The 18,972-nt window shown below is 35.5% G+C and overlaps 1 protein-coding gene across 1 annotated transcript in view; it reads left to right on the top strand.

Annotated features, from left to right (window-relative positions):
• The window catches only part of LOC132104306 (CUB and sushi domain-containing protein 2-like), a 318,325-nt gene extending 314,427 nt beyond the window's left edge, over positions 1-3,898 (top strand). Inside the window, exons 69-71 of the mRNA XM_059509682.1 lie at positions 249-381; positions 468-645; positions 3,045-3,898. Of these exons, the coding sequence (XP_059365665.1) occupies positions 249-381; positions 468-627 (293 nt within the window). The 3' untranslated portion in view covers positions 628-645; positions 3,045-3,898. The remainder of the gene's footprint in view (positions 1-248; positions 382-467; positions 646-3,044) is intronic.
• The last annotated feature ends 15,074 nt before the right edge of the window (positions 3,899-18,972 follow it).

Consider the following 18,972-nt stretch of genomic DNA (forward strand, 5'->3'; position numbering starts at 1 on the left):
CAAAAACAAGGCCCCCAGTTGAGTTATACAAAACATTGGGATATGAAGTTTGTCCATTTAATTCATTCTTATTTGTTTCATGGTTTCAAGTCAATTCGAACACATGCTTTGACACAAAGCTTTTCACTTGTGGTTAGTCATTGTTCAAATCAACTCTCTACAGAAATACATTATTTATTTGTATTGTTAATCTTTGAAAAGGTAAAAGCAATATTTTGTAAAAGTTTTATTTGAATGTTATTTTACAGAGGGTCTTGATCCAAATGGGGAGAATCCAAGCTATAACTTTGCCTCCAATAGCAGTTCAGTGGCGGCAGCCATTTTAGTGCCTTTTATTGCCCTGATCATAGCAGGCTTCGCTCTCTATCTCTACAAACACAGGTAAAGCAGTTCACAAAAGAGGTATTGTTCATTGTACATGGATTTGTTTGTGATTTGTTATGGTAATATGCCTTGTTTACTTTCAGAAAAAGGCCCAAAGTACCCTTTAATGGTTACGCGGGCCATGAGAACACAAATGGAAGAGCGACTTTTGAGAATCCTATGTATGACCGTAACATCCAGCCCACTGATATTATGGCCAATGAGACAGAGTTCACGGTTAGCACAGTGTGCACAGCAGTATAGCGACCGCTCTAATCAAAGGTGAGTCTTCAACCAAAAAGATCTGTTATTAGTTAACTGCCTACATTGATTAGAGTATATGGATGATTTGACTTCAATACAGGAAACTTACAGAGGAACGGTACAATATACTAATAAACAAAAATATACATGACCTCCAAATTGATGTAAAGTAGTTTTATTATAAAATTTTTTTTTTTATTTTTATTTTCTTTATTTTTTTTATCAAATTGAATTCATTATAATTAGTCTTATTGAGTTCTATTTATAAGGACATTTCTCTTGCTTTTTCTGCCATCTTGGATTTTTTACACTGAGCTTATCGCAGTGCATTCTGTCTTTCCCATGTGCTTATGGAATGCAATGTTTTGTGAGTTACATTTAAAAACTTGCAACTAGTGAATTTTTTTTTTTTTTTTTTTTTTTGCACTGCTTTCTACAGTGCTTGATTTTGATAAGTTTCACCATTATAGCCAAATATGTTTGCTTATAAACATTTTTCAGGTGGTGATCAGGACCATATTTGCCTCAGAACTATATTTTGAACCAACCTCCACATCAGAATTGTCTTCATATGAAGTCCACTAGGTTTTGGAACAGAGCTAATAATTTGTTCTTGTGAAACATGGTAACAGTCTGATATTTGCATGAATTTACATTTTTTATTTTTCTTGTCCTAGAAGAACTTTTTTTCTAGTTTTCAAAGTCATACTGTGACCTTAGCATTCTGTATCCACATTTAACATGCTTCATTAGACTACTGTATAAACTAGCATGGTGTCGGGGATGAAAAGGTCATTGCCGAACACTGTTGAAATCTTGTGGTATAATAAGCTGAATGAGTACAAATACCTCAGGGAAAAGAAAAAAAGCAATATATCCTCTCATAGTTTCTTTGGAATGATTTAGGGGCATCATTTGCTGTATATTTCGCTGTTATACGCAAACTGCCTTTTCAGCATATAGTTTGTTTGAATGTTGAGTCCGGGAGTCTGTGAATTAAAATGGAGAAAATGTACTTCTAAAACTGACTTTATCGCCCTGGTTTTGCCCTCAGACAAAATGGAAAACAAACTGCTGAGGCAAAGGTATAAGGATAGAGAAGTATTGAATTTTAATGTATTTATTTCAGCTGGGTTTCTCCCACCTTGTTTTTTTTAAGAGCCTCTAAACCACAGACTATTAACTTGGGCAGAATTGTAATTGGTTTCCCCTTGTATCCCATGTATTTAAATCTGTTCTGCTAATTTGAACCTGAAACAGCTCTTTGTCATGTGGAAACATGCTTTTCTGCTGTTTTAGCATTTTTGTTATTGCTTTTCTAAATTACATGAGTTAAAAATGTACCTTTGCTATTGCAGTTTGTTGGGATGACGTTAGTCTGATACTATTGTGTTGAGCATCTCGCTCTATTTTTTTTTATTTTTTCTCTCTCTCTTTTTCACCATTTGTGAAAAATGATTCACCATCTGTGTTTTTGTCTTTCCTTCTTTTCTGACAAGCAGTGTTGGGCAGTAACTAAAAGTAGCATTGCCAACTACATATTTAAGTATCCTAACATTACCTCAGCTGTTTTTAAAATAGCTTTTCCAGTAATAGGATATAAAATTTAATTTATTTTTATGTGTATTTATTTATTAAATTATTCATTAATTCATTCCTTCATTATTATTATTTAATATTAGATTTAATTAATTTGAGCAAGTAAGCAAATGCACCTAGCCTTGTGATTCATTTATTTGTATGGTAAATCATTAGACTCCCTGCACAGAATACATGGTAAAAAAATTCAGCTTTGAATTAGTAACATTTCGGGGTTTAATGATGCATGTAAAAATTTTTTTAATAAAAATCTTTCCAAATCCTGTTTAATGTTGACATTCTTGAATTTGTAGCAGAAATATACTGGTAAATACTTCAACTTGATAATTATACATTGCACAAAATAACATCTCAAGGTGTGGTCATATTGGTGACATTTTGGTGCAACTTCATGGGCTAAGAGAACCATTGTTTATTGTCAATAGTGTACCAATATACTGTATGAAGCACAGCTCACACAGAAGTCACTTTCTTACCAAGCAGCTTTCCGTTAGTCAACTCAGGAAATCCACATGAATGCCTTGAACCCATTGCAAAATCAGTGTTAAGATTTATTTTGAAATTCATGATTACTCCAATTTCTATTGAAATGACTGGGTTTTGCATGTAAAATTTACAGAACAGTGGTAAATGTGACTTTACAGTAAAGTTTCAACTTTACTTACAGTAGCCTCAATGTAGTTAGCCAATTTTTTGTAACTTGTAATGTAGCTACTTTGACAGTAGTTTAACTAGTTTAAATAATGAGTAGCTTGAGAAATCTCAAAGTAGTTTCTTTAAAACTGCTGACAAACGTGTCTTCTCTGTTCTTCCCATAGGTTGGATATAATCTTTCCCTCTCTACGCAACTGTTCCCATAATTACGAATGGGCCACACGGATGGACTAAAGAGGTTTTTTTTTTTTTTTGGTTTTTCATTTGTAAACCAATTGCAATTGTGACAAAGTGATAAACCTTGACAACGATGCTGTCAAAGCGCATCAACAGAGATGGACTGATAAAGACCCACGTTAGTGTTTGCTAGCTAAAACTCTGTTCCTACACTGGTGTCTCCTCTTTTTTCCTTCCAAGGGAACGTCATGTTTGACTGCGGCAGCGCAAGAGGACACATGTGAATCTCACAGCTGTCACTAGGCAAAAAAAAAAAAGGGGATCTCACTCTTAATTTGGAGTAAGTCTTCAAGTGAGCAGGAAGTCATGAGAAGCATGTTGCTAGAGAGTTGAAGGTTTGTTTTACTTTCATAGTAAAAAAAAGCTTCAGCTCTCTTGAGTTCTTGCCATGGAATGAGTTTAGGCTTGTTCTATCCCCTTTCCACCTTCAGCTGAAATCACAAACAAGTGTAGAATTCACAGAGGAAACTCTCTCTGACCTTCCCCATCAGCTACCTGAGTATGTAACACCACAACTCGATCTGAAGTGGAATGAGAGGCTTCCGAGGCTTATTAGAAGACATGGATTCTAGCTGTAGCACCTCTCTTCCCATTTCATCCTGAAGGAACGAGTGTTCTCCCACCATTTTAACATGATCCTGGCTGAAAATTGACAATTCAAGCAGCCCAGCTGAGAACATGAAAAACGTGTTCAGGGGGCTTTATGAAGATGAATTCATGGCCATTATCTGCTATTATTTCCTTTTTCTCAAACTGACAGAAGAAAAACAGCCCACACTGGAGGGTTGGATTTGTATTAGCAATCTGAAACGCATCGTGTGTTTGTATATTCTTGATTTGTTTATAGTTTATAGCATTTATAGTATTCCTGATATCAGACATGTTTTAAGTTGTCGGCTTATGTCATTGAATGACATGGATCCAATGATTTTCATACATAAGAGTAGAAACAACACAGCCCTTGAAGACTTGAAGTACAGAGATAAATGTTACTTGAGATGTGTCATAACCAGGGGAGGGTCTTCTTTCGGTCCTAAAGTTCTGAAGTCAAGGATAAGAATGAGGTGAGGGTTTTAGTCAGAAGGAGTCAACGCCAATTGAGCATGAAAATATTTAATCTCTGTAGCTTTGTGTCATAATCTGTTTCCCTGCACATTCCTCCATGTCAACCATGCTCATGCCACACTTAATGAAAAGGATAAGGAAAAGGGGCTTAAAAGTCACTCCTTAAAATACTAATCCGAGGCTGGTTGTTTATCTGCATGCATTTGCCCCATTAACATGAAGGGAAGGTTTAAAGATGAGCAAGACCTTGGGAAGTTAACAACTTTCCAAACAGAGAGGGGGGATAGATCTGACAATAAATTGGACTGCATACTGCATAACTTACATTTTGCTATCAAAGTACACTATATTTTGGGTGCAGCATCTTTTAACTGGACGGTGTTATTGAGATTCGTAATTCAGTTATTGAATAATATTGCCTCTGCTAGTTTCTGCAGCATTCAGTTCGATTTTCTTGTCTTACAGCCTGTTACCTGATGCCGGCATTTACTTTCCAGTGGGCTTTTAAATTCCTCCAGTTTATGCTGTACTCTTTAGCTTCTGAAATCAATCACTGATATAATTGCTTTTACAGGTTTATTACTTTTTAAATCATGCTTGTGTTAATATGATATTACCCAGAGTTTGTTTCAATTGTAGGTTGATTGAAAAAGCAAAGATTGTATTTTAATTGAGATTTTACGGGCCAGGAGTTAGCAGGTACATTATCTTCAACCTATTGACATTAACTTTATATTTACAAGACTGTCGTATGGCAGTTCTTTTTAGGAGAATTTAATGTTGTATTCCTTTATTAGTGTAGATAGCATCTTATTGCATTTTCCACATATCAGACATCATTTTGTTGAAGTGGAACTCATACTGACTTGGAGTTTTACATTTCTTGCATTTTAAATCTCAGCAAACCGACAACAATAGCATTGCTGCCAGATTTACAATAAAATCCTACAAATGATGCACTTTGCTAGCGATAACACACACACAGACACACACACAAATTTCAAGGCACAAGGGCTTCAAAGTCATAATTTCTACTTTAATATTTTTCATCTTTATGTGAATACTAACCCAAAATGTTGATGAAGGATCCAGGCAGCCTATGTTTCACGCTTGTCCATCTGTTTCTTGTAACAGTGCCTTGGTAACTCTATATGTAGTATATCCAATCTCTTCTTATTGCTCCATTTTTATTATTATTGCACACTGGACATACGTTGCCAGTTGCTAAGGGAGAATTTCAAAGATCCAGCCTTGTTTTTGTTTTTTTTTCCCATTTGGTAGGAGTCAAGTCTTTGTTATTCTCAGCTTAAGAGAATCACACAAACACAAAAATAATAACCAGCACCCCAAAATGTGTAATTAATTTACATCTTCACATATTCCTTTAGCCTAGTACCTGCACTTTAAGAGAGCAAGTAAATGCAGTTTTATCTTTTTGGCCTTTGTGCTAGCATGTGTCATGAGTCTATTCTTATATTGTGAATATTTTTTCATTTATCAAAAACTACGGTGCTGCTATGCCAAAGTAAAAGGCATCAGCCTATTTTATATTACATATATAGAGAGAAATCCAGCCAAAATCTAAAGCATTACAGCATTTATGATGTTATTTATGGCAGTGAATTAGCTGAAGCACTCAAGACATTCTTGTCGCCGTTCCAGTCTACAACAGTGTAGTCATTGTACTGATCACTAAAACGGACATGTTCCCTTCACACCGCTGATGTGTTTTCAGTGTAAGGCCATTTTCATCAGAACTAGTGCTTGCATCTTCATATGAAGAACTCTGCCTGACAGCCCTCCATATATTTTATGCCCAGCCTGACCGAATCACACACACACATCCGCTAAAACAGAGATTAGCACCTTAGTTAATTTACATTCTTGAATATTACCTTCGCATATATGTGATGAGTATATGGCAACCTTTTCATCAAAGTTTTCTGTTGGCATGATGTGAAAGTGAGCATGAAGCAAAGACGATTGCGAAGACTTGGATGATCATGTCAAGACCACTTCGTAGTGTCAATGTATTTTGTCTCATGTAGCATAGTCCTTAAAAGATGAGAATTTTGGATATAGACCAGGGTTATTCAAATCTTGTCCTGCAGAGTTTAGCTCCAACCCTGATCAAACTCACCTACCTGTGATTTTCTAATGATCCTGAAGACACTGATTAGCATGCTCAGGTGTGTTTGATCAGGGTTGGAGCTAAACTCTGCAGCGCATTGGCCCTCCAGGACAAGATTTGAATAACCCTGATATAGACAATATTGGGATTGCACTGAATGTATTTTTAATTTTGGAAATATCTATGCTATACATACGGTGAACATCCAAAAAACTATGTAACTAAACCAGTAATTGGAAAAGCAGCACCCCTAAAAGACTGCATATCAATATATTTGAATTGCACAGTGCATTTTTTTTTCTCTCATTTTGATAACCACAACCATGCATTTCTCTCCAGTCGATAAGAGGTACAAGCCCAGTCTTGAAGGACCTTTAAAGGACTGCTCTGGCTATCCAAAGCATACAGGAATACAGTCAGTCTTGAGTTACTTGACCAAAAGGATTTTTTTTTTTTTTTTAAACAGTGACTTTCAAACTTTAAAGGACCTTAATGGAGCGGTCTGTTGCAGATATCCAGACAGAGACTCTGATGCTGAAAGGAGAACTAATGAATAGAAACTTTTTTGTACAGAGATATATTTTTATGAAAATAAATTTTTAATATAAAAAAGAGAAAGTGTATTGACAGATCTGTAAATGTTTTTCATTATTGTAGTACAAATGCTAGTGGGGATTATAAAATATATAAATATATAGATACAACGACAAAATAGAGACAAAGGTTTGTTTGTTTTTTTGATTTTTTTTGTACATGTAAAAAAGATTGTATATAGAAGTTTACATATTGTAAATATGTAATACTCAACATGGCTTGTCTGCAATATATAAAATGTATTTTATCTGTCTGTATATGATGCTTTGCATTGTGTTTAAGCTTATTCTACTTTCTTGAACTTGAAACCTATTTTGAAGTTTTTGGAATAAAAAGCGAAAACATATATGTGCCTGGTATTTTCTACATTGTGTGGAAGGTTTGTAACTTTGTGCATGATAATGAAACTTTGAGGGTTCAGGAGGCTGAACAGAACTTCCAAAGCTTTAATTATCTGTGTGCACAAACAGGACAATAAGACCAGTTATTTTTCCTCTAGTTTTCCTGTAACGTACACAGTGGCTGTATATATCAAACCCTGTGTTTATGTAACATCCTGACTGCTGGGATACCTTTATCTGCTGATTTTAAATGCAGTTTTATGTATGCTTTATTACTTATTATATGTATGTTATAGTCTAATTATGTTTGACTGAATAAGAGAAAAATATTAATTCATGTATACAGTGGACAATCACCCACTTAAAAATAATCAAATTTTATTGTTCACAGCCTGAAATGAAAATGGCAACAGTTTTTGTTTTATCCAGCTGTATTTACTTAGTAAATACCAACATGTTACCAACATGTCAGAAGCAAAAAAAAAAACAGATTCACTGAGTTGGAAAAAGGATCAGCTCCTTGTGTCAGTATTTTGTTGAACCACCTTTTGCTTTAATTACATCTTTTAGTCTGTTGGGATACCTTCCACTTTTTAATAATAGACTCCACTGTGTTTGTAGGCATTGATAAAGCCTTTTTTATCCATCTCCTGACTTGTGCCTTTCCACAGCTTCATTCAGGAGATCTTTTGACAGTGCCGTGCCACCCATAGTTGATTGTTAGCTTCAGTTGCACTACCAAGGACTGAAATGCTCCAGGAAAGCTCTTTTCATGCTGAACGAATCAGGATGACCACAGATGATCACAGTTGAGAGTCAAATGGCTTTGTGTGTCATTGAGAGGGTGATTAGCTATATAACAATCCTATAAAATCATTGCAAATCACACTGTGATGTTATTATTTTAAAGGGGATGTTTCTATCACACTGTGTGTGTGTGTGTTCGTGTTTATATATATATATATATATATATATATATATATACACTAAGGGCCCTATTTTAACGATCTGAAACGCAAGTGTCAAAGCGCAAAGCGCAAGTAACTTTGTGGGCGGGTCTCGGCGCTGTTGCTATTTTCCCGGCGGGATAAACGGCTCTTGCGCCAGGCGCAAATCTAAAATGGGTTGGTCTGAAGTAGCTTCATTATTCATAGGTGTGGTTTGGGCGTTACGTGAAATAAACCAATCAGAGCATCATCTCACATTCCCTTTAAGAGCAGGCGCGCTTGTTCAAAAGCGGATTCCTATTATAACGGCGGATTTGCCAGACGCGCGCCAGGAGCGGTTCACAGCCAAGGAGAGCAACGCTCTCGTCAGGGACGTTGGGGATGGAGAAACCCACCCAAAATAACTTCGGTTAAAAAGGCGTATTATCATTTGGGTAAATGTGTAAGCTAGATGTATGCTTTTATAATAAATTGTCTATCTATCTATCTATCTATCTATCTATCTATCTATCTATCTATCTATCTATCTATATATCTATCTATCTATCTATCGTAATAATGTATGATTTGCAAAAATGATAACTGCTGCTATTTATTATTATAACAAAAAAAATAATAATAAAAAAAAAAATGTTTTACCGAAGTTATTTTGGGTGGGTTTCTCCATCCCCAACGTCCCTGACGAGAGCGTTGCTCTCCTTGGCTGTGAACCGCTCCTGGCGCGCGTCTGGCAAATCCGCCGTTATAATAGGAATCCGCTTTTGAACAAGCGCGCCTGCTCTTAAAGGGAATGTGAGATGATGCTCTGATTGGTTTATTTCACGTAACGCCCAAACCACACCTATGAATAATGAAGCTACTTCAGACCAACCCATTTTAGATTTGCGCCTGGCGCAAGAGCCGTTTATCCCGCCGGGAAAATAGCAACAGCGCCGAGACCCGCCCACAAAGTTACTTGCGCTTCGCGCTTTGACACTTGCGTTTCAGATCGTTAAAATAGGGCCCCTTTGTGTAGATGAGAGAATCGTGCGCTTTGTGCACACGCTACATTGATTATCAGAGGTGGAAAGTAACGAATCGCGTTACTGTAATTGAGTAGCTTTTTTGTGTACTAATACTTTTTAAAGTAATTTTTTAAATCTGTAATTTTACTTTTACTTAAGTATATTTTGTTTGAAGTATTGTACTTCGCTACATTTTAAAACACATTAATTACTGAGTAAAAAAAATAAAAAATAAATAAATAAATCGCTCCCTGGAAACTACGTCAGTAAATAATGGGGAGGAGGGCAAACTGGCGCTAAAATCACAAGAAAGATGCAGACGGACAAAACAGGCGTTAGTGGTGCAGACACCGCTGAAAACGAAACCCCGTCATATTCTGAAGTTGAACTCGAAGGAAATGAAGTGAACCCCTGGCCATATGTATGCTCTATTATGCAGTGTAAGCTGTACTTGCCTAGGAAGACCAAACTAGCAGCTTATAAAATCTCGACAAGACATCAACTCTTCGCAAGAATGTAGAGCTAAGCTAAATAATTGCATCGTTGCATTGGTGGTTAAAATGAAGCTTTGACATTTTAGCAAGAGGTTTTGCACAAATTAGCTAAAAAGACCGTGGTGAGGAGTGTGCTATTTTTGTTGTAATGATGTGCGCGCGCATTTATAGTGCGTTCTTTCACTGTGTGATTCAGTCTCCTAAAATGCATTTAGAATGATCACAAAATTGAAGATTAGGGGCAGAAAATTCACATATTTATATAATTTCATATATTAAATCAAAATCACACAAAGAATGCCATCGTTTCCTCCAAAAATCATCATGAATATATACATACATATATATATAACAGTTCAGTAAACAAGTTAATTAAGAGACTTGCGTTTTAGACACCATATTGCCTTTTTAGCTCTATTTCTACAACAGAAATTAATTCCAAACACAGCCACCAAAGCACAGTTTTGCGTCTCTGAGCAACGTGACAGTGTTTCGTTCCTGAATGAATCAACCGTTTAAATGATTCGGTTCAATCGCAATGACTCACTTATTAACAGTGACTTGCTGACACATACTGGCCATTTTAATTTCACATTTAAAGTATCTTTTGATTTTTTTAAATAATTAATTTCTTATCATTTCAAATGAGTATTCAACATTTTATGTCTTGTATATCAAAACATTATTCATGCATTTGTAACTGCAGGTTAAATGCATTCTTGTCCTGCACTAAACAGTGTAATACATCTAAATGCCACTTCCAATGATTCTTCTTCATTTCCTCTGCATTAAAAGATGAGTTTTGTTGATACTGATTTGCCTGGTAACAGCCCAAATGTTTTATTATTCTAAATAACTGATTCATTTAATTAAAAACAACTAGTTTGAGATTAATAGACCTATCCCAGGGGTGTCAAACTCAGTTCCTGGAGGGCCGTAGCCCTGCAGAGTTTAGTTCTAACCCTGCTCCAGCACACATATCCTGTAGTTTTCAAATAAACCTAAATGATTAGATTAGCTGGATCAGGTGTGTTTAATTAGGGTTATATCTAAACTGTGCAGGACTGTGGCCCTCCAGGAACTGAGTTTGACACTCTTGGCCTGTCCCATTTTGACTCCCTCCCACTGTTAAAATTTAACTAAGTAATTTTTACTCTGAGTAAAGTTTAAATGAGCTACTTTTTACTTTTACTTGAGTAGATTTTTAGACTGGTACTTTTACTTGTACTTAAGTAAAATTTCATTAATGTAATGGTACTTTTACTTGAGTAGAATATTTTTGTACTCTTTCCACCTCTGTTGATTATGGCCAAGCATGCGCCCTTAAAATAGCATATGAATAACATGCGCAACGCGCCACTGACTTTAAACTATTTTTTCCTGGTTAGTGGCGCAATTGTTTTCTAAACCTGCAAAATAGCATGAAGGAACGTTTGCGCCGGAACATGCCTCCTTTTTTGCGCTGAACCACCCAGGGAGCGCAAGTTCATTCCCTAGTTTAGCGACGTGCTTCTGTGGAGGGAAAAGCGCGCTTTGCCCGGGTGCAAAATAGGAATGACACATGCGTCGGTGTAGTCAATTGCGCTGGGTGCAAGATAGGGCCCTAAATGTTGTAGGAATCATGAACTTTTTCATGTCAAAGGGATTTTTTTCTGCAACAATCCAAAAGTCAATGGAAAAATCCTATTGGGATTTTGTGAAGGGAACCAAGGTGACACTAACCTCCAGGTTGGCCTACAAAAATTACATCACAACAGTAGTCTGTTAAATATTGTTTATGATGCCTTGGTAATCTTTTCTTAGAAGGTACCTTTTGACAAAAATGCTGGCTTTTTATGTTTGGCTGTTCAAGGGCAATGAAGGCTGAACAAGAATCAATGGCCGATTTGATTGTTGCATTTCTATAATCCTTTATTTATTTATTTTATGTATAATCTTTATTTGTTATAGTTTTCCATTACTCCTGTATCATATGTTGAAAGTTGTTGCTCACTAGTGGTTGTTGTGGAACTATGACTTTATTTATTTTTTGACTAGTTAGAGTGACCAGGGCCTGGGTCGTAACAGTGCAGTTTCTGCTGGTCGCTTTCCCCTTTAACTCCATGTGCCCTATGGAGCAGTGTTGGCCTGTGTAATCTAGAGTTGATTTTGTCAGCAAATTAGAGGTGCGTATAATGATTGACCGCAATTCTTTTGTAACCAAAAAGCACTGTGTGTAATTTCTGCCATCTAACATGTCCTTATGTTTGTAAGGCTAAAATGTTCTCATAATGATTTGCCCCAAATAACTCCAAAGTGTTTTTCTAGGAGAGATCCAGGTGCTTGTGCTGCTCTGATGAGTGTTCATGCACTGTGCAGAGACTGTATCAGGAGATGGTAAGTCCATTCATTCAAAGATGAATGGGAGGAAAAAGTTACTTTCATTCATCTCACTCAACATAAATGCCTTTTGGTGAAAATTAATTTGAAGATTTTTGGCATTTTCCAATTCATGTTAGCTAGAGGCTGTACTTGCATGGCTGCAAATAATTCCCAGGGCTAATAACAAACTTTAATAAGGACTTATATGGCTTAGACAGTATGAATTGATTCTGAAGCTAAAAGAGTGAGTGCTTCTATTAGTGACCTTTAAGAAAAGCTAAGCATGCACATTTTTAAAAGGCCTATATAAATTAGATTATTCTACTTAAGTTTTGGGAACACTTTACAATAAGGCTGAAATTGTTAATATTAGTTAACTACATTAGTTAACATTGACTAACAATCGAAAATATTTCTAAAGCATTTAGTACTTTTAGATAATGTTAATTTCAACATTCTAACAGATTATTAAATGTTAAAAAAAAATGTATGTAATGGACCCGGGCTAACATAAACAATGAACAGTTGTAATAGGACCATTGTGGTATTATTATTATTATTAACTAATGTTAATAAAGATTAATAAATAATTTAACAAACGTATTGCTCATTGTTAGGCAATGCTAATTAATGCATTAAATGAAGTTATTAAAATGTTCAATGCTTGCCTCTTAAACAAAAAGCAATTGATGCGTTGGGTGAAAGAGTCTCCGCAGATTTCATCCCAGCTCTCATTTTAATGAGACACCTGAGCTGGTTGGTCTTTCACAAGTTTTGGCAGCTTTGGGGGCAAACATGGAGAAGCCTTTTTGTTAGAAAGACCTAACTTTAGAAATGAAACCCAGACTGAATCTTTTACCAAAGTAAAGTTATTTGCAGTGTTTATATGCAAGAATAATCTTCAAATATTTATGAAATATCACCTTTGAGCAACAGTGATTTGATGCACTTGATTAATGGTTAATTATTTGAATATCTTGTCAACCATAAAGTTGAAATTTCTGTTTTATTGGTTTAACAAAGCTAAATCATTCCAAGTACCCTCTGAAACTGCTTAACTACCCCTTTGGGGGGCATGTAGCCCTTGTTGGGAATCCCTGCTGTACGACACCAAGCCTCTGGGTGTAATAACATTCTTTAGAAGCCAGTTCTCTAGGAAATGCAAATAATGAGGGAGTACAGATGGCGTTTTGATCGTTTATTATTTATTCAGCTCTTGTCATTAGTGTCTTCCCACTCGTGTTCAGTAGTAGCTTGAGGGAGAAGACTTTTATCCGAACTTTTGCAGCAATAGCATCTAGTAGGCTTAACGTTTTGTCAAACCATGTCTGGGATGTTTAATTAAAGGTAAAAAAGCAGCACAGATCTCCCAGGGTACCACACACCTCCCCCACAGCACAAAGGATCAACCTGCCACAATGCCACACTGTAAAAACCAATAGTAGTACCAATATCTGTTTTCAACCATTATAATACACTGATTACCACCAAAAACAGGTGGTGATGACAAAGTCACATGATGAATCAAAGCTCATCACAAACAGCTTTTCCACAAGCTGTAGGAAGGAAGTACTTAAATATGAAAGATGCATCAAGGTAACACACACGGTACTGAAATAATGCAATACTGTTAAAATTACTGTTTTACAGTGCATGTTAAGAGCTTTTATTCACCACAATTAACCGTTATTTTCGAATGGGAGTATTTTTTATTTATTTTATTTTTTTGAATGGGTCTAATTCATTAAGATTTTTTGGTCACAAATCATTTTTAGATTCTCTGGGACTAGGACAACAGTCAATTAGGTTGCACTATCTGCTTCAAAGACTAGAGATCACGTTCAAGGCCATGACTCGAGCACCAAATGCATGTAAAAAATTGCCCTGTGTGGAAAATAATTTTGGGGGCCTTTTTTTTAATTGCAAATGAATATTTGGTTTAAACAGCCATTTAAATGAATATTTTGATTTTGATAAATTCTGTTATCATGTAGTCTTTTGAAAATTAAATACAAAGAATCAGTAAGTGGTGTGATGGTTATGGGACATTTTAACCTGTTATTGCACACAACAATAAAATCCAGTGGAGATTTTCATTAGATTGGAGAGCAGCATCAGTGTGACTTTCTTCTGTGGAATAAAGATATTTCGAAAGATGTCTGTTTAATATCCGTTCAGTGTTATTAAACTCAGTGTAGTCCAAAGTTCTTGTGGATCCTTTTGTGCAATGGAAAGCTTGCTCTATCTGGAACCAAAGATACCAACAAAGAACATTTACTTTTAAGAGTGTATTGACAAAAACTTTTTTCAAAATATGTTGTTTTGTGTTTCAAACAATAAAGAAAGTCATTCAGGTTAGTTCCAATTTGATCTTGGAAGTTGGACTGATGGCGACGGGTGCTTGATAGGTTAAGCTCCGCTCTTGATTGATTAAATCAAATGCCACACCAGGTAATAAGTCACCACTGCCTCCTTCTGCTCATGGCAGTTATTGATCATAGCTATGATGGCCCACCGTCCACTGAAGTTCTGTACCACTGCAACACCCCAAATCCCAGCCCCCTATTCTAATGAAAATCTCTGGATTCTATTATAGTGTTCAATAACGGGTTAAACTGTCCCATCACCATCACACCACTTACTGGTTATTTGCATTTCGCTTTCAAAAGTCTACATGATTACCTAATGCTCAAAGTCAGACTTATATATTTTTTTCTGTTTGTTCATATGGCTTTAGTGTAAACTTAGAGACTGGTAGAAACAACTCAGAGAGGTAAAGGAGATAGGTGGAGGATTGTTATGACAATAATGCAATTAAGTCATTATGGATATTATATAAGCAGACCTTGACTGTCATTACTCTCTGGTGTCAATGGTTTCATGTTGGTTTTTTTAATTAAAAGTCCTTATTCAAGTGAAGGCTTAAGTCATACTTTGCTTCTCTTATAGGTGGGTATCATTAGTGAATAAAGGAAAGATGTTTATTATTAGTTGTGGGGCTTTTGCGGTAAAAGAGCTTAATGTACTGACCACTTGCTCCCCAGTCCAATAAGAAATAACGTCCCTCCCTCCGTCCATCCATTCATTCATCCACCTCAATTAGTAATAGGACAAGTAAATGTTGTCATGTTTGTATTTGTTTACAGCAATAATTGTATTTTTTCCTCTTCATATTGCAGTCACTAAAATTGGGAAATTCTCAGCAAGGGGTTCTCATTGCCATGCAGACTTGTGTGCCTGCTTAGATACAGAGCTTTAAATGGCTTCAGTTTCCAGTATTTTGAATGTTTTTCATTTAATCTGGGATGAAAAGGGTCCATCTGAGCTGGTCCTAGCCTGCTGGACACAGACTTTCTCCTTTTTAATCTGAAAGACATGCTCATCCGGACAAGGACCTGATAGACTGGTAGGGCCAGCGATCTGCACCACTTCCCCGTCAAATTGAATATGATGTGGCATGCACCTAAAATGCAGTGTCATGGCAACGGCTGGACCTTAAAAGTTTGAAAAATGTCTTGATTAGATTCATCTTCTCGTTTGTATATTTATTAGGTAAATGTGGTGTTTATGATGTTACTATCTGATACTTATATATAACTGATGGTATATGTATATTTGGTAATATATAGGTATAGGTAAAATGCACAAAATTACTACTATTACCAAGTGACAGATGAATCTATTTCAAAGATTTTGGTTGAATGCAGCCTTTGACATCAACCACAAAGCATTTTGTTTTATTTAATGTTACAGACCATATGACACATTTTTGGGCCACAAGCAGTGTAGAACTATTGTTCTACCAGAAAATGTAGCATGTTTATTTAATGAACATCAATATTACATCCTTTGGAATTATCCCCATCTGACACTGTGGTTCTTGCTCTGTCTTAGATTCTGCCAGAAAAAGTTTATGTTGGCAAGCTGAAAGCAAAATGATAGACTTTCAGAGGACTTTTATTGCACTATAATTTTTTACTTTTATTAAAAAATTGCACTATGTGACTATAAAATGTTCAGAAATTCATTAATTGTAATGAATATTCTGATTATCCTTCAGTGCAAATTGAATTTGAAAGAGGTGAGACACCTGACTGGTGGCCATTGTTAAATCGAAGTTCCTTTCAAAAGAATGTACACTAGGGGCTTTGGTGCTAAAGATAATTATGAATAGCATATATAAAACAGGCAGTTATTTATGGAGATGAGAGGATGTTAAAGACGTTTTTAATTAAATTCAGATGAGCTTTGTGAGCTGAAATCCCAATGGCTCAGCACCTCTGAACTTCCTTTTTGTTATTTTAATATATATATATATATATATATATATATATATATATATATATATATATATATATATATATATATATATATATATATATTAGGCTATTAATTCCCTCCACTGTTTACCCCAACATCGCTCTTAAACCATTGATAATTCTTCTAATTCAAAGTAGGCATATAAATAAAGAACAACCGAATATGAATGAATATGGAAAAGTATTCACCCTTTGTATTGTAAACAATGCTCTGCATTCAGCATAACTGAAAAGGTCTTTTATCTTTTGAATGTTATTTCTCTACCTTTTGTTTATTAGAAAGATAGCTTGAAGCCAGATTTCCCCCCTGTATCATTAGATACTTTTTCAAACGTACAGAAAAGGAAAATAAAAGTTATTGTAGAAGTAATATTGCTTTTCCATTCGATAACTATGTTTTATAGTTGCTATATTGCTATATTTTTATTGCTATATTATTGTAGCCTATATATATATATACTTTTTTTATTTTTTTGTTTGTCTAGTGGACAAAGTATGGCTACTAAATATAAATTAGAATTCTAAAAATGTTAAATACAATGAAAAATATTTTAAGTAACATTAAGATTCATTAACGTTTATCAATATTAATAAAGAATTTTTATGAAATATGCTTCCTTAAATGCCACACACTGACCTCAAAAGCTGGTACATGAAAAAGAAAACATGATAAATCCAAGCAATAATCTTTGATTTGTTTTAACAATTTAATTGATTTGCATTAATAATCATTTCCTACAGTTTTGAATGCGTTTACAGTATAAACTGTTATTAATTATCCTACAGTATCATAGTATCATCTCTCTCTCTCTCTCTCTCTCTCATAAAGGTTATCTCAAAGTCTTTACACCAACTGAATCTTCCGGAGAAATTTTGAAGAATTCTTGCTACAGAATTCAGTTTCAGTGGGTTGGTGAATGTTTTTGACCTGTTAGTTTCAGACAGCTGACTGATAGTCTCCAAAAAAAAATTAACCAATGAAATCAGGTATAAAAACAATAACTTTATTTTCAAGTGTGTTTTGAGTGTAACTTGGCAACTTCTTTTCAGTTTTGAATAACTGACGTAATCAATCAGCTTTGTGAAAAAGTATTTTTTCTCACTTACTTTTAATGGCTCATGTCTTCTATTGGCCACAAGCACTGTAAGATCTGCACGTGTCACAATTACTGCTGGGCATTGTTGTCAGAGTTAGAGACCGTTTCATCAACTTTTTCACAGAAATACAACACACACACACTGAAGTGGCTGTTTCTTGATGCTCAGCAAAGCACTTTGACACACCTCACTGTCAGTGCTCATAAGCTCCCTCAATCCATTGTGCTGTAAAGCAGCCAGACACAATTTGAAGCACTGGGTGCTGGGAAACTGTGCGGTAATGACCTCATTACAGCAGGGATACACCGGAGAGAGTGAGTTTTATCTCCTACTGAAGAGGGATAGATGGGAGAGCTGGGTCAGGGAGAAGCCAGCGGTCCCGAGTAGCAATGCACAGAGCCTCGTCCATTCACAATGGACATATGAATGATCCTGTGTTGAAGTGTGATAAGATCTCGCCCTGCTCTGACCACCGACAGCTCTGGCTTTATCTTGACACATGCTGCAAGCTGAATCTGAAAAGCATAATCCCTCTCTGTCTCTCCTCTCTATTTATCTTCTCTTTTTCCTGGGCTGAACAGTTGTTGAGCCTCTATTCTATTTGTTAGTTTTCTTTTTAGTTTTCTTCCTTTTTTTGCCTCCTTTTTTATTAGCTTAACTATGGCCCAAAACCAATTGGGGAAAAGTAGTGACATTTTGCATGCTAATTTGGGCGTGTCTGTATGTTTTATTAGAACTTATTATGCATTTAATATTTGGTTTAGAAACAATTTTAGTTTAGAAACTTTTTTTAAATGTCTCATCATCAGTGAATCAAATGATTAAAATATTTTGAGTCACTTATCGTAAAATATTTTAAGTCCTGCCTTTTTGTTTTCTTTATTGTGATTTTTTTTTTTTTTTTCATATTACTCTAGCTACATTTTCAGTGTGATTGCTTTTCCATATAATTTCTTCTTGCTGAATCACATTCCTTAAATCAACGTATATCTGTTTTTTTTAAAAGCCTGTCAGATGCCTTTTCCTTATTCCATCTTGTTGCTACTCATCAGAGATATTGTCTAATTCACCTTGATTTTCAGCTCAGATGATTTTCAGACCATGTCTGGAAAAAGTCATCCCATTGATTGTTTGTATTCGGAACCATTTGGCTGTAGCTGGAAAAGGATTTTGTCCATGATGCTTTTAAAGTGTTGCAACAAGTATAGTGTTTTGCAACAAGTATAGTTGCAGGTTGTTTGTTACAGTGGTTAAACCTTAGTTTTAACCCCACATAGGGTGATCTTAAAATTAATACATCATCTGCCCTTTTAGTCTTTGTATTGTGCTTACTGTAATATAAGGTGTGTTTGATTCATATTCTGAACTATATTTGTTCTCTAATTTCTTCCTTCCAACATACATCAATGAGCAGCCAACAACTAAGAGAGGGCAAAAAAGAGAGAAAGCCACTCTTTTGCATCTTCTATAATTATTCTAGCAACAGCATTCCGCTATTTCT

Source organism: Carassius carassius, chromosome 25 (assembly GCF_963082965.1).
Source record: "Carassius carassius chromosome 25, fCarCar2.1, whole genome shotgun sequence".
NCBI lineage: Eukaryota > Metazoa > Chordata > Actinopteri > Cypriniformes > Cyprinidae > Carassius > Carassius carassius.